The sequence below is a fragment of the Propithecus coquereli genome, unplaced genomic scaffold (genome assembly GCF_000956105.1).
Source record: "Propithecus coquereli isolate 6110/MARCELLA unplaced genomic scaffold, Pcoq_1.0 Scaffold14, whole genome shotgun sequence".
NCBI lineage: Eukaryota > Metazoa > Chordata > Mammalia > Primates > Indriidae > Propithecus > Propithecus coquereli.
Window position 1 is genome coordinate 4548096 of NW_012138302.1, and position 17432 is coordinate 4565527.

At 37.2% G+C, this 17432-nt stretch overlaps 1 protein-coding gene across 1 annotated transcript in view; it reads right to left on the reverse strand.

Moving 5' to 3' along the window:
* The window catches only part of UBE2U (ubiquitin-conjugating enzyme E2U (putative)), a 52424-nt gene that overhangs the window by 17305 nt on the left and 17687 nt on the right, over positions 1 to 17432 (reverse strand). Inside the window, exons 6-8 of the mRNA XM_012639422.1 lie at positions 15281 to 15329; positions 7245 to 7333; positions 56 to 137 (exon numbers count right to left, since the gene is read on the reverse strand). Of these exons, the coding sequence (XP_012494876.1) occupies positions 56 to 137; positions 7245 to 7333; positions 15281 to 15329 (220 nt within the window). The remainder of the gene's footprint in view (positions 1 to 55; positions 138 to 7244; positions 7334 to 15280; positions 15330 to 17432) is intronic.

Below are 17432 nucleotides of genomic sequence, written 5' to 3' on the forward strand. Positions count from 1 at the left end.
AATAGACATTTCAAATTAATGGCATAATGCATTCAAGGCACTTAAAATTTCTTACTTTGAATTCCATTCTTTAGGATACTGTAGATCCATTTTCTTCCACTTATAATACTGTCCAATGAAATTTGGATCTTCAAGCACTGAAATTAGAGTATTAAAAAAAGGAGCTATGCATGCATTCATTAATAATAGTTAAAAGTTGAAAATAATTCACTTTTCATTAAGTTGACATGTGACAATAACATACACTATATAATTCAAGTCATATAACAATGCTCAGAAACTTTCCAAATTTCTCCCCTTTATTGGAACTTTGTAATGTTGCATATTGTTTGAAATAAGAAGACTGTGACTTGGACATTTTTTTCATTATAATGACATTTGTTTATATATCATTTATAGTGTTAAATAAAATTTATAAGAGACCATTGGTTTGGACTGGGCTTTTGCACTAGACTCCAACCCACCAAACCAAAATGGAGTCACTCATGCTAAACACCATGCAATCAAACTGAAATTTTAAGGAAGCAGGAAAATCCCTAAACAGTGTTTTTTTTTTTTTTCTTCAAAAGAAGATATTCCCAGCAACCAATCCAGAAGAGGCCCAGTTAACTTGAACTGGTCTGATAAGGAAGTCCTTTGCTTTAACCCTAACAAGGAAAGTAACCTGAAGTACCTTATGTTAACCAATCCACCTTTTGTATTATTCTGTTTTCTTGTTCCTACCATAGCTGCCTTGTGAAAACCACTGTTCTGTCATGCTCAGCAGAGCACAAATCTATTTTTAGATGAGATGCTACTCCATTCATGAATCGCCAATAAAAGCCAATTAGATCTTTAAATTTATTGAAATTTTGTTTTATAACAATAGTAATGAGGGAAGTAGTAGAATGACACATATAAAAACCAAAGACATAGTTTAAGAAAATTCAAATTCAGTACTTCAAGTAGAAAAATAAAATTTGGGAGTTGGAAGTGACATTACAGATCTTACCTGATCTTTCACAAAGCAAGGCTCTCTAATGGATGATCATCCAGGCTCTGAATGAATCCCTTGCCAACCACAGAAATGCACCACTTTGCTGTTGGGAGACTGCCCTTTCCGGTGACAAAGGTTGCAGTGTCCTCCCTTAACCTGAGTGCTGCGAGTTTCCACTGGTCCTGGTTCTGACCTCTGGAGCAATACTAAATTCATCCCTCTCCCACAGGAGAGAGCCCTCTAATATTTGAAGGTAGTTCACAGGGAAGCCTCAGTTCTTTCAATTTTTTTTCTTAGGATATGATTTTCTAGAGACAACTATTTTTACCATCCTGGTGGTGAATTTTGTTGATGTTCCTACTTTGTGTCCAGAACTGGATCAGAATCTTGATTTGGTTTGAGGCAAAGACATAAATGGGATTACTACCTCCCCTGATCTGTGCACTACACTTCTTTCGATTCAGCTCAGACCTGCATTAGCATCTTCTGGAAATCACATCATACCACCACTGGCTCATGTGTTTGTGGTTAATGATAAGCCTTATGTCTTCATTTAAATTCATGTAATACTTATTAAAAACCTACTATGTTTAAGGTACTGGTAATTTTTACATGACATACCATTAAGCCAGATCATACGGTCACATACACTCTATCTCCCTATTTCTTACTATGTTCTGAGTTTACAATCTTGAACCTACTTAACCAGCTAGATGCTCTCCAACAGTCTTGCCCTTATCTGGGGCTTCCTTTTTAATAATGATTAATTTACCCCTTTTTAGCTTGATGACATTTGCCATTGATATAAAAAGATTTTAAACTGAATAGTTCTCCTTTTTTTCTATTAATATTGCATGATTTTCTCCAGCAATATTCCTATTTACTTTTTATTTTTTGCTCCAAAAACACATAAGCATACACACATACATATTCCCACAGGCTTTATTAGTATTCTTGATTGGTATTTGGATATATGCTCCTCCCTTCCATTAAACAAAGCAAATAAATCTGAGCTCCCCAAAGTTCTTGGTGAGGTTTCATTATTTCCTTTAAAGATTACAATAACTAACATAAATAGAATTTTTGCTATATGCTGGGAACATGTGAAGCAGGTATGCAGTGGTTACCATTATAACACCCACTTTACAGATGAACAAACAGACCTAGAAAAGTTGAGTAATGTCTTCTCATTGGGACTCTTCATTACTCTTAGCCAAAATTTAAAATTTAATCTCTCACAAATGCTATTTCCTTTTGAGGTTTCTATTTAAGGATAATTTATATCTTCCCTTAATTTTTTTTGAAATTGCCTTTCTTACATTTTATATTGGAATATGTATGGCAGTCTCTTCTTATATATTATGAAACTCCAAATGATACGGTCATCTTTCCTGAACGGTCCCATTAGTTTTATATCATTGACTCATTTTCTTCATTGCCTTCTCTATCATCTGAGAGATGAAAAGGCCACAGGACTTTGTACAAACTTTTACTTTAACACTTCTATGAGAAGTTTATCACTGTCATTTTTTTCACTCATCTGTCTCCTACGACCTGCTTGTAAACTCCTCAGAAAGATTATCACAATACATAACTTCTTGTCTCCCCATATAGCCAGCTGTCAGACGCTCAGTGAATGACACCGATTGGAGGGAAATGATGAAAGAATGAGGACAGGAAAGAGAGAGGGGGAGACAGAGAGAGAGGAGAAGAAGAAGAAAGATCAGCGAAGTTTCAGTGGAAGTCCCGCCATTTGAAATTCCTTCATCACTACTCTATCTTGATTTTGTGGCAGTTCTGCAATCTGTGGTAGAAAAGCGGCCTCTATTACCTCCATAATATAGTTCTTCTTCCTTCTCTGTTGTTCCTTCTGAGGGTTCCTGGGCATTGCTTCCACTCTGCTTTTTCCATGACATACATCTTGTACAACATTTGTAGAGTTTCACCTGAAATTTTTTTCTCACTGCTGAGACGGTCACATCAAAAGAAATATAATAGCACCCACTTGCCTCAGCATGTTTTATTTCCACACACACTATCTCATGCTAACCATCCGGCAACTTAAAGTAGGGTGGAATATTTTTGTCGATCCACAGAAATGAACAACAAGGTACAAAGAGCTACGTGACTAACTTGAATTCACTTATCTGCATGTGGCAAAACTAGTACAGGACTAAGGAGTGATTAACTTCTGACATCATGCTCTTCCCACCTTTCCAGCCTTGGTTGCACATTGTAGTCACCTGGGGAGCTTTAAAAACTACTACTGCCTGGTCCTACTCCCAGAGATGCTGATGTAATTGGTCTGGGCTGTGCCCTCTATATTGGAATTTTTACAAGCTCCTCAGGTGGTTCTAATGAGCAGTCAAGACTGAGAACCATTGCATTAGAATCAGACGACGCTGCTTCTCCTAAATGTGTTTTGGAGACACTTGCCCTTATTGCTAGCTCAAAGACTCAAAGAATGAAGTCTCCTAGGGTGAAAGCAAGCATCCCCATGATGCTTCAGGCTGTTTGGTCTGTCCTGATGACAGCAAACAAACATCAGGAAGCCTATGCTTGGTATTACAGAGTACAAGGATCTGGAGGGATTCTTTTCCTCTAACATAAACATTTCCTTATGGGGACCACATTCTGTCGTTAAGGCGCTGTTGCCCACAACCATATGTATTAGTTTGTTCGCTGCCAAACCTTTTACTTACCATTCTACAGTGATGGACAGAGAACACTGGATCATGGGTACATTTTCCATATGATTGCCTATGATTATGAGCTAAAACTTATAATTATTTATAAGTGTACTGCATGTATTTCAGAGTTTGAATTTAAATCTCATACTATACAGAGATAACAATTTGCTGTCGAAATATGGAGACAGTATGGTATGAGAAAGAGTAACAAATGTGGAGTCAGAAGATCTGGTTCAAGTCTCTGGACCACAGCCTACTTAATTAATAATGGGCACATTTATTTGAGGACTCACTATGTGCCAGGCACTGTTGTAAGTTCTTAAACCCTATGAGGTATTTGCTGTGATTATTCTCATTTTATAGATGAAGAAATTGGGACACAGAGAGGTTAAGAAACTTACCCAAGGCCACACAGCTAGTAAATGGCAGAACCAGGATTAAACCCTGGCCAATCTGACCCCAGAACTTACACTGTTTACCAATATATGATATTATCCCTGACATGTGTGACCTTAGGTAAGTTTCTTAGCTTCTCTTGGTTTTAATTTTCTCATCTGTAAAACGGGGTAATAACAATAATGCCTGGCTTATAGGGTCAATATACCACTATGACATAGATTAGGTGTTCAATAAATATTAGTTGAATAAATGAATAAAAAAATGATAGATTGGGTTGGTTAAAAAAACGTAATATATATGAGCATACTTCATAAACTACATTATACAAGAATAAACTTACTATAATTATGGCATCAGTGACTATGTATAGATTTGTGGCACAAAGATACGGAGAAGAGTTAATACCCCAAATCAAAATATTAATATAACTATCCACCACTATTCATAAAAGATAAAGCTCTTAAAAATATGCACGAGAGTTTAATAATCTTTCCAATGATAAGAATGTAACTGTAGAAAATGAAGTTATTAGAAGTTTCCTTTTTATTTCTGAGCAGTTGAAGAAGCATTCTATAATCTAAAAGCTTCATCTTTATTATTGCCAGGAAATTAGGCCATTAAAAAAGATAGCGTTGGATCTCATCCAGCTGAACTATCAAAAGATAAAGTGGCCAGCAGCACATGTAAAGTTTACATTTAATTTTTTTAATTAAGTGCTGGTTATTATTCAAGAAAAGCTCTTGAAACATTCTTATAACAATTCTCCAGGAGAAGAAGACGCAGGGTGATTGTGAAATCTTGCACCAAGTGCTAGGCTCAAAGTCTCAGAAATTCTTCTGGGGTAGAGCTAACCATTACCAGCTATTGCCTTTACAAACAGGGATGAATTACATACTAGGTTAGCGACAGATGTAGAAACAACAAAATTAAACATTTTGGGGTCAAACTCTTTTGAGGAAGAAATCGTGGTCAGTGGTGCCTCACTATTTCCTTCCATTTTTCAATCATTCTTTATTGCGTGACAATCGTTTCCAAATCTCCTGAAGTTTCAGCACGTGCTTCTATTTTTTTTCTCTAGCAGTTTGCAGTTTCCAAGTGCCCCTATATATTTACATGTCATTCTATAAAGCACCATCCTGTAACAATCTGTTTGTTTTTTGGTTGAAGGAGTTTGACTCTGAGTCATTCCCTGGAGTGTGCCAATTAATGGCTCAGAACAGTGTTTGTGTAATTAAGGGTTATCGCCTCTGGGACCTAGCTGAGCTGCTCAGACATCCTAGGTCCGCATAGTGGATGTGTTTGCTGAATTGACTAAGCAGCACCCAATCACAAATCTTTGAAACGAAGTAAACATTCACGTACTCTGGCATCGAAAATAATGAAATTCTTTGTACTGATAGAGTTGCTGAAGACTGTGTGTCTTAAAGCACCTTAAATTACATTTAACCACTAATCTATGAGTGAGTGAGGACGGTAACATGTAATCACAAAATAATTAATAACTGACCTCCTGAAAGAATATGTGATTTCTTAAAAGTTATTGATCTAATTAACTCTTTTTTTAATATTTGTTAAGCTTGGTACTACTTTTTGTCTTCATTTGTGCCTTAAAACCAGATACTATTTTTTTGTGATAGTTAGGAAACTATCACAGTAATGAGTTGAAATATAACGAGATCCCGAACTAAGGAAGTGGTCATAAGGGTGAAGTAGAGTGGAAGCATTCGTATTTCAGGAGATAAAATCAGTAAGGTTTGATGAGAGAGATAAAGAAGTCTAGGAAACTTGTAAGACTCTGCATAGGCAAGACAATGCAAAAATGGTGGTCTACCGCTAACCAAGAGAGGGAATAAAGGAGGAAGGGTAGATTTGGGGGTAGGATAGTGAATTCGCTTTGGGACATCTTAAATATGAGATGCCTGTAATACATGTAGGTCAGATGTTCAATGCACAGTTGTAAATATGCATGCAGAATTCAGAAGAGGGGCCTGGCTGGAGAAGAGGCTTTAGGAATCACTGGCATGTAGGCTAATGAAAACCACAGCAGTGGAAGAAGTCTTTCAGAGAGAGTGAGTAGATGGGGCTGAATGAAGAATTTATTGCTAAGAGAGCAGGCACAGAAGTGCTTAGGAAGGGAGAAAGAAAACCATGGATGTGTGGTGTCATGTAAATCAAGGACAGCTCAGCCGATGAGAGCTCAAGTAAGAAAAGGACTAAAACACAATCACGGAATCTGGGAATTAAGAAGTCACTGTTAACTTCAGAATGCGCCATTTTCTCAGGATGGCTGAAGCAAAGCCCTATTTCACTAAACGCGTGCAGACTGGATAACCTACTTTGATCCAAATAATGAAATAGTACTCTAAAGATCCAAGTAAGTAGAACCAGAAAGTTGTCCAGCTCTCCCATCGCGTCTTTTTAGTTCCTAATGTATGATGGTAATAGATGATTTTTTTCTTTTAGACTGATATAATTGAACAGCCGTGGGTTTTTTTCTTTTCTTTTTCCTTTTTTTTTTTGAAACAGAGTCTTGTTCTTGTCACCCAGGTAGAGAGGTAGAGTGCAGTGGCATCATCATAGCTCAGTGCAACCTCAAATTCCTGGGTTCAAAGGATCCTCCTGCCTCAGCCTCCCAAGTAGTTGGGAGGCTAACCCAAGTAGTTGCACCATCATGCCCGGCTAATTTTTTCTATCTTTGGTAGAGATTGGGTCTCGCTCTAGCTCAGTCTGGCCTCAAACTCCTGAGTTTAAGCAATCCTCCCACCTCAGCCTCCCAGAGAGCCATGCTCCCGGCCATCCTAGGTTTTATGTTCGCTTGCTGAATTTCTACCTAATACTTCCTCCGGCTTAAAGAATTAAAAAGGTTCCTCCTGCTGTGAAGACTTGTTTCTGGGGTGAAGGGAGAAAACTAAACCTCATAAGATTGAGAACTTTGTCTTTTATTCCTCCAATTGCCTGTCTTTCCTTCTAGCTTTTAATCAGACTTTAGTCCAGGGTTCTATACAAAAGAGGAACCAAATTAATAGTTGTTGAATGACTAGTATACAGAGCCAACAGAGAATTTTATCACCCTTACATAGCAGATATATGTCAATCAGTCTTTGAAAGCAAGACAAGCTGAGAATCATTAACAGATAAATATAACCAAAAGGATATAGGCTAAGTCTAGATCACCTTACATGGAGTTCTGTAGTATTCTGTGGCTTTTGACGTAGCTATTCCAGACCATGTCTTGTAGTAATCATTAAATGAGACTACTTTAATTATTCTGAAAATACAAATAAAAATCAGACAATGGGCAGTTTACAAATTTGCTTTTTAAAATCATTATATCATAGTGGACTGTTCAGATAACAATATCTTGTCACAAGACATTCGACTGATTTGCAAATTCTGATATGCATTTCTAATGAATGAATTCAACATATTCATTTCACCACTAATGGATACAAATCACAAAAAAGAAAATCTGTCCAAATCATTTTTCAATAATAAATGAAAATGTGCACCCATGTGTATATTACAAAAAAAATAGGTTTAAGACATCTGCCTTTCATGAATAACATTAAAAAAGAACTCTAAGCAAAGCATCACACCTGTAAATTTTCTCATTTTGCAATAGTCTTCTTGAACTTCTGTACCAAATTTTAGTAAAAATCACCTTTATTTCCTTATTATTAGGAGAGACTAAATGCATCAGAATTAAGATTAGTTTAATTTTTACAAAGAGTCTGGCTATCAAAGAGGGAAAAAAATAACTCTTCTAATGCTTTTGCCTGCACTTTCCTTCCTGTGCCAATATTACTAGGTCCTAATGGGAGAGCAAAGATTGTTATATATCAATATAACTATCAATAATGAACTATAACAGCAGTCTCTTAAATAACTACATTTTCAAGTATTTTTCCTATAAACTTTTTGAACACATAGATTCTCAACACTCTATAAACAGAACATTACTTAGGGATATTTTTCAGACATGTAAAATCACCAATTAACTGGCTTAAATAGATGCTTCAACGTCAAAGGTAATATGGCTTATGTCTGTTTTCCAATTTAAGTTCCTAGCTCTTTGGAAGAAGAAGCAACTTTTCACTTAGAACAAGTACATTAGCATTAATTTTTATAGCTAAATCATAGAGTACCTTAAAGTAAATATTTGACTCAACTTTGAAATTAATGGGGCAATATCTAAATGTGTTAATGCATTCATTTATTTAAATAACAATTATGGACACCTAATTTTAAGGCTAACATTTTTCAAATGTGTTATTATTATACTTTTGCAATCACACTTAAGTAGAAATTTGAAACCGGAAGATAAATTAATCATTATCATTATTGCTTCCAGAGCTGCATGGCATGCTTTAGACTGCTAAATGATATACTAAACTAACATTAATTTGCCAACAAAATGTTTCGGCATTTGGCAACAGAGGAAACAAAATGAAAGGCTGCATTATATCTCCTGCATGAAAAAGCTTGTGATCAATTTGCTGTCACAGATCATTTAGCATACAACAATGACCCAAGAGGAAGGAAACTGTCAACACACTGTCTCGTGCAAAAAATACACCATCTTCAGACACAATCGTCTCCATTGTTTTTTGTCTGTTTGACGATGACCCATGACCCTCTCCCTTCCCAAGGGTGTCCTGTTCAATTTCAAACTGTTAGCCTTCAGGGGCTTTCTTTTTCTTCTCCCGGAATAATTAAAAATATTGCCCTAAAAGGTATAACTTTAGTATAGTTTGAATATACAAAGCAGACTGTCTTAAACATTTGGGAATATTTGCAATTTCAATTCTATAAAGGAAACATCCCTTTAAAATAAGAGAACAGTAACTATATTTTACTATTATTCAGATAAACTACTAAGCTTACAGGAATACACAGAGCATAAAAACAGATGCATTTATAGTTTCAACCAATAACAGGAATTTTTTAAGTATTATCATAGACACTATGAAAAAAATGTAGAAGACATAATTTTAAACTGAACATTAGAGCTTATTATCTTGTTAGGAAAATAAGATATATACCTGGACTACTGCACAGAACAGCTTTCTATATTAATACAATAAAATATTACACAATTTCACACAGATATTTGGAGGCTAACAGATACTTCTTTGGTAGTGGCAACGAGCAAAAGAAGTTGGAGGAAGGAGATATAACTTTTTCTTTTGAAGCCATCAGGGAAAGACTCACTTGGGATATGAGTCTAGAAAAAAGGAAGGAGGCGTCCTAGGCCGGAGGAACAGGATTAGCGATAGTTGAGCCGGGAAGGAGCGTGGCGGTATGCACACAGAGGATGCTGGGGGAAGGGATGATAGGAATTAAGACCCTTGACTTGAGTGGAGAGTTCAAATTTAGAGGAACTGAAATTTGACAAAATAAGTGAAACTGGGCAGTGCAGGGTCTTCGAATTTAGACAGAACTGGTTAGAGTTGATTCAGTAATCTTGATTCATTAGGTAGTAGGTAGTTCTCGAACAAGGCAAGTAAATTATGAAATTAGTGTTGGAGCAAGAGTTTTCTTTGGGAGTCATATGCAGGGTGGATTTTTTTTTAAGGGAGATTAAATGCAGGGAGACCAGTCAGGAAACAAATGCAGTAATTCAGGCGTGAGGTACTGAGAGCTAGCGGCAGAGCGGGAGCAGAGGTTAGGAGGGGGAGGAGATGAATCTGAGACCGCGCTAAGGCTCTGACTGGCCTGGGTGCCTGACAGGGTGTGAAAGGTGAAGGAATGCTCGGGTCAAATATTCTCAAGCCCAGAAGCTTAGTTAGTTTCGCTATTAACAGAAAGCATCGAGGGAAACTGAAGTAAAATATGAGTTTAATTTTAGACATGGGTTTTAGGTGATGATAGGACAGACAAGTCAAAATGACCTTCAGAAGTGTGATTGAGAAATTGAGACTGGAAAGAAAAGATTTGGGTCAAAAATCAACAAAAAGATTGATAGATGAAGCCATTAGGGAAAACAACCTCCTTTTAAAAAAGTAAGTAAATGTTTTGAAAAGAAAGAGCAGGAACCCACTCCTAGTGAAGAGGAGGCAGGAGGGAAAGAGAAAGTTTCTTTAAGAGAAGAAGAAAAGCAGGGTAGTGCTGTTTCATGGAAGCAACATCCCAGGCATCACCAAAGCCTAATGATTAAATGTCTAAATATCTCTGTTTGGAACCTTCCTCTGCATGGCGACCTAGTCGTACAGTATCATGATGAAGAGCGGAGGGTCTGGAATCAGCTGGCCTGTGCTAAAACCCTCTGGCACTGCTACTTATTAGCTGTGTGACTCTGAGTAAGTTACCTAACCTCTCCCAGCCTGTTTCCTCATCTACAAAATCAAGAGATAAAACCTTCTCAGGCGGTGGTTGTGAGCATTTGAGGAAATCATGCACGAAAAGAGCCAAGGGTAGCACCTCTTCAGCACTCAGTGTCAGCTGGTCTCAACTGCCTTTGATCGGCACCTCATCATTTCTCTCCTGCTGTTCTCTAAACCGCTTCCTAATTGTTCTCCTGCCCCAGCCTCTCCCCATGCCAGGTTACATACCTGTGTCTGAAAACCACATTTGGCTATGTAACTCTATAGGACGAAGTCTAAATACTTCATAGAACTGGAGGCTCTTTGCCATCTGGCCGTTTCCAACCTCTTCTTCTGCTATTTATCCCCCATCCAGAGGCTCCATCGCATAGAATTTCCCACCAATCCTGAGCACACCATAATATTACACTCTTGTTTCCACGCAAGCTGCTCTATCTAGAGACTCTTTTTCTCTCTGTGCTTGTCAAACTCTTACTCATCAAGGCTTGGGTCCAGTAAAATTATTGTGTATATGAAGGCTGTCACAGTGGACATTGTGGTCGCCTCCTCAATAGCTATTTCATTCTCCCCATTATGTAGACACCATGCACCTTGATGAAGCAGACTCAACTCGTGGCTCTAGATCAGAGGCTGATGGGTTCACGGCTGTCTGACTAAGGTGTCAGGGACAGGAACTCCACTTAAAAAAATCCAGAGTCAAGCTCATTGTACATCTTAGTATCTGGGGATGTCAATCCTCTGACTTTATTCTTCAAGATTGCCTTCTTGTTCTATGTCCTTTGCACTTCTAGATACATGTTACAGCCTGCTTATGAATTTCCAAAAAAAAAAAAGGTGCTGAGATTTTGGCTGAGATTGAATTGAATCTATAGATTAATTTGGGAAAAATTGACATTATAATAATATTGAGTCTTTCTCAAGCCACAAACATTGTATATTTCTATTTCTTTAGGTCTTTTAAATTTTCTTTCGTAAGTATTTTGTGGTTTTCAGTACAGATGTCTTATGCATGTTTTGTTAATATGTTGATACTATTGTAAATGGTATTTTTAAAATTTCATTTTCTATTTGTTGATTGTGAGTATATAGGCATATAGTTGATTTTTAATATTAACTTCCACCTTGTATCTAGAGTCCTAGATAAATTCATTTATTAATTTTCAGGTTTTATTAATATCTATTCATTTGGATTTTACTGTGTTCATAATCATGTTATTGGTGAATAAAATGATTTACGTCATCCTTTCCAAACTTTTTCTTTTCTTGCCTCATTGTACTGGCTAGGACTTCCAGTACAATGTTGAATAGAAGTGGTGATGTGTCTATGCCCTCAACCCTAGCCTAAACCACCATCGTCTCACCTCTGTTCTACTAAAATAATCTAATAACTCTTCTGCTTGCTGCCACTTTATATCCTTCACAAACCATTACCTTCACAGCAAGGTACTCCTTTTAAAATGTAAATCTGATTCTGTCTCTCCCCTTCTTAAAAACTGTCCGACTGTGTCCCAATTCCCATACCTGGTATAATAAAATAAATCCAAATTCCTTACCTGGTTTGTAAAGTCCTAAGTGATCTGGGCCTGCCTACTTCCCTTAGCTCATGTCTCTCTCCCCTCTTTCCTCTTTGCTGTGTTCTAGCCACACTGGCCTTCTTACTGATTCTCTGACATTCCATGCTCATATTCAGCTTAGGGTCTTTGTTCTGTTGATTCTCTCTGCCAAGAGTCTTAGTGTGCCTGTAAAATACCACTCTCTTCTAACATTTAAACTGCCTCTCAGAGTGTGTGTGTTTGTGTGTGTGTGAGAGATACTACCAAAAAATATTTCATAACCTACACTTTTCATTTACTTTATTATGGTAAAAAATATATAACATTAAAATTACCATCTTAACCATTTCTAAGTGTATAGTTCAGTAGCGTTAAATGTATTCACATTGTTGTACAATAGATCTCTAGAACTTTTCATCTGGTAACGCCGAATTTCTACATCCAACTTTTTACTGACTTTTTCTGTTAAAAAAATATAAGTCTCCAGAATCTTGTCCTAAAGCTTCTTTTTGCACATTATATGCCTAAACCAATATTTATTTAATCAGTCCATTTTGTTGGGCATTCTGTTTTCAATTTCTCACTATGAACAATTCTATGATTAACATTCTTGGAGTCTATCTTTATACACTTGCTCAATTATATCCTTAAAGATAAATTTCTAGAAGCGGAAATGCTGCGTCAGAGACTTGCATTTATCTCAGGACTTTTTTAATATGAAATGCAGCGAAGGTTAGTCTCTTCTCTGTCTATATCCCTCAAATTTTGTCTTCCTCCTGCCCCTTTAAATGATTTAGCCACTCACACACACACACACACACACACACACACACACACACACACACACACATACGTGTATTTAGCATTCTGACCATTTCTGTGTCATTTTCCTCTCCTCCCTTGTTCTCCAGCAACCAATCCTCCTCTCTCTTTCCTCCTTTGGTTTTGTATCTCAGCTCCTGATACTCACACTGTGGTTGCCCCTGGCATTTGGGACTCATTTTTACTTTTTTACTCAGCTTGTCAAATGCCTTCCTCTGGGTGAGGCTGTGGGAAATGTGCCCTCTCATAGCTGGGTGCTTTCGAATCTGCTGTTCCCTCTGCCTAGACTCCTCTGGCCCATAGGCTACAGGTGAATTCCTACCCTGCCTTTAGAAAGCACCTGGACATCACCTGCTGAAAGCTGGTCTTTGCTGCTCCCTTCCAGCCCCCCGCTAAGCCTCGGTCAGATGTTTCTCCCTCTGTGCTCCCCCACCGCCTTGATCTATCATAGCACTTATTCTATTATATCTATGAAATACAACAATGAACAGGCCCAGCCAATAAAACATTAGGTTGAATCTAAAAGAAGGGGTTCCAGAAATAGATGACTTGGTGAAAAAGTGAAGGCCTCTAAAGGAAGCCTAGAAAAAATAAAAGCCATAGGGAATAAGTTTCTGTTCAATATGACTCATTTTAAATATGATTCAGCCTGACCCTAGCATTCCTCCCTTGGCCATGATCCTGATATTTGCCCTGTGGCCTTCCAATTACATTCTCTGGTGTAAGATGCCCCCTACATTGGTCCTGTAGACCAAAAGTTAGGCTTACTCTCTGTACTGTCTCCCCTTCAGAGAGGAGCTTCCAATCCTAAAGTATTGATTTTGAGAGGTTAGGGATCACGTATGGTTCAGGTGTGTATCCCCACCACTGGGACACAGTGCTGGGCCTAGAGCATATGCTCAGTGGATGCATTTTAAATACAGGAATAAGTAGCTGTTCTCGCAGGAGGTGAAAACCTGTCCCCTAACCTGGAAATGGTAGCCTATAGACCATGTACAAATATCCCAGAGGACTAGCACAAGTTCATCACCTTTAATTACTGAATATCAGCTGGATTCCCCTGACTATATTCTACCCAGTGGACTGGACTCTGCCTGAGTTTTGTTACGCCTTTTGGAAACAGGGTTTCAATTGCCTGGCTATGCCTCTGGAATACATTTCTACAGCCAGGTAATTCTTCCAGCTCATGACTTAATGCAAAGTTCTAAGCATATGGTGCTAGACTGATACAATGCTGTGAGTAGCAACTCTCTTTAAATAATTTCTGCAAGACCTCATTGTGAATGCATTATTTAAAAACTAAAAACTAGATGTAACTCAGTTCTATTTCAGAACAAATGTACTAGAGCAAACATTAGAATTCTCAGATACACAACAAATTGTAGCCTTATATACACCAGGAGTGTAGAGTATCATTGAAATCCAGACTGCATTGTTTCAACTGCATCCTGCCTAAAGGCTTTTCTAGAGAGTTCAGGCTGGCACAAGGTGAACACCACAAATCAGACCTGATTCCTGGCATCATTTATCCTTGGTTTAGTATAGAGGACTTGCTGAAACTGGGACCATAGGAGGTCTTCTGGTCTGTTTCTATTGCTTTATATTAGTAAATGCTGGCACAATATCTTTATACACTGCAAATAATTATACCACAATATAACTTTTTGATATTCTAGGGACATTCATGTTTTACAGGTGATAAAATAGTGTTTATGTACTGAGTGACTATTTATCACAGGCCTATTTTGTGCCAGGATGGTCATGTGCTTTTTACCACATTGACACGTTTAAAGGACAGCAATGTGCTTTATAGAATTGCAACCCAGTGCACTCTTAACTAGATTATGCTTATCTCCCTGCAATTTTTCAACATTGTTTCACAAATGGAAGCCGCTTAAATTACCTAATTTTATCCAACCTTCTCTACAGGGCCAGTGAAGGACACATGACCTAAAGTGAGCACTATTTCAACACTAGTTAATTGGCTGTTTTCTACATCTGGTTGACAATCAAAATAAAGCTGATGGAAATGCTCAAGAAACTAAACACTGCAGAACCATAGCTGAGATTCTATTAATAGACTTACACCTTGTTCGAGTGTTCAAGGCTGAATTGATGCCACATTGTCAGTTTGTCTCCCAAAGGCACAATGGCTCAGTCCTAACTCTCACCATGTTTCTTTAGAACCTTATCTTCTCCTAAATTGCTTGAATTTTTGTGATCTATAATGGTTTTTGCTCATTTTGTTAATACATTTTTTTCTATTTCAAAAATAAAAATAAAAGAATAGACAAGTTCATATAGTTACATTTAATTTTAATTCAATAGTCCAGAAAGAATTCAATAATTTCCCACATTCTTCCAGAAAATAATATTTTTAAAGGTATTACAAAAGAAAAAGATATCTACTTCCTTTTCTAAGTTACAAAAATTCAGTTACAATGAAAAAGATAAACCGTTTAAATCAATAGTCCTTTTGGTAAATAAACTGACAAAATTGTATAAAGAAAAACTCACCCAGTACATTTATGTGGTTCTTTCGGTAACTTTGGGCTGTCATCTTTTGCTGTAAAGGAAAATATGAAAGAATTCTGGTTTACTTGGAGGTTGAATATATATGGCTTTATGTGCACTCTTTCCAAAGGCTCAATAAAATGGTAATAATGGAATAAAAATAAGGTATAAAAACTCAAGGAGAGTGAAAGAAAGATGACAAGAAAATTTTTCAAGATGGAAAGCAGATGTCAAGTGGTAACTGTCTTAGCAGGCCATAGAAATTTGAAACCTAACTGCATGATGAGAGGATGCCAATAAAAAAGCAAGTGGATTTGCACGGCAGAACCCAGGAAACAATTCAGGAATTGAAGGTAGCTGATACCTCTGAAAGGAGGGCTGAGTGGTAGAGTACAGACACCAAAGCCTCATCCTGTGTGACCAGATGACCACCATTGCCCAGGCAGGAGGGAGGATGTTTAATCTCCAGAGAGACTGAGCCAGAGAGACTTAGGATTGGAGAATATTAGAAACAAAGAACAGGAGTATGGTAAAGGACTGAAAAGGGAATAAATCATATTGAACAGACAAGATTCCTGACTCTCTCCCTTTGTCCAGCTCTCAGAGTGTAAGCTACCCCCACCCCTGCTCTCTCTCAGCATAAGATTGGAAGATTCCTCTCAGGAGAAACAGTTAAGCCTATAGAAATGGTGAGGTGCTCACTGAAGAACTCTACAATGAAATAACACTGTCAAGAAGCCCAGCCTGTATTCAGAACTTCCAATCTTAATAGACCATTCATCATATGTCCATTTTAGGAATGGACGAACATCACTAGGCATTTGAGCAAGGTCAATATCATAAATGACAACAATAAAAATTTAAAAAAAGGAGAAAAATAGGAAACAGAAGCACATTTTTTTTTCTGGAAATCTTCCAAAATATATAACAAAAAATAAAGAGATGGATGATAAGAAATTTTATTTTAAAAATTAGAGGATTAGATCAGTAGATCCAACATTCAAATCATAGGAGATCTATTACAGAAGAGAGAACAGGGAAAATGGAAGGGAAAGTAATTATAAAAGAAGTCATATACAAAAATTTCTCAGAACCGAAAGATTAGAGGTTGAGATTTCAATAGTTTATCAAATGCCCTATGTGATGAGTTGGGGGTGAACAAACAAAAACAAAACATCAAGAAACATTATCAAAAAATTCCAGATCACTGGGAATAAAGAGAAGATTTTAAAAGCTTCCAGAAAGAAAGAATAAATCACATGTGAAGAATTGGACATCTGAATGAAATCGGATTTCTCAAGAGCAACACTAGAAACTAGAAGGTAACAGGATTTTACAATTCTGAAAGAAAATTATTTCCAAGCTAAAATTTAACCAAACTATGAGCATATGAAGGTAGAATAATTATATTTCTAGGCATGCAAAGTCATAAAAGATTTAGCTCCCATATGCCAGGAAACTCCTAGAAGGTGTACTCCAACAAAATGAAGGAGCAAAGCAACCACAAGGAAAATGAGGGATCGAGCAGGAACCTCCAAACCCAGGAGGCAGACGAAAGGGTCATTCCAGCATACCTACAGAACTGAAGGAGTGTGGGGTGATGGGGTGGAGTGCCACAGGGGACAAAAACAAGAAACAAAAAATGAAAACAAAGGACTTAACAACACTGATTGAATACCTGGGAGTTGTTTTACAACTTTGTCAGATAGTTTAGGGAAATTACAGAGGGTAGAAACAATAAAACAAGGGAATGGAAAATCAGGCCGTTTGTACAAGAAAGAAAATCATTCATCACTTATCTGTGACAAATATTTACAAAGTCATATTAATGTAACCAAACTATATTAGGAGGATGGGGGAGAGGAAATGTGGGTGGGAATGGCAGCATAAAAGCTAAATCTTTGTATTTTATAAAATGAAGCCCATAAATAATATCTAAAATGGAAAACCTCAGGAATATTAGTATAGAATAAGCTTAGAAATAAATATAGTGGCAAATGCGAGAAGCAACAGCTAAATGTGTTAGAAACCGCTGTTGCCTCTAGGGGGCAGCACTCAGGGATAGACGATGCGGGCTTCTAAGGTCTGCTGTATTTTATTAAAAGCCGTTTTCTATTTGTCCTTTAAAGCTCTAAACATCTATTTCTTTGATAGA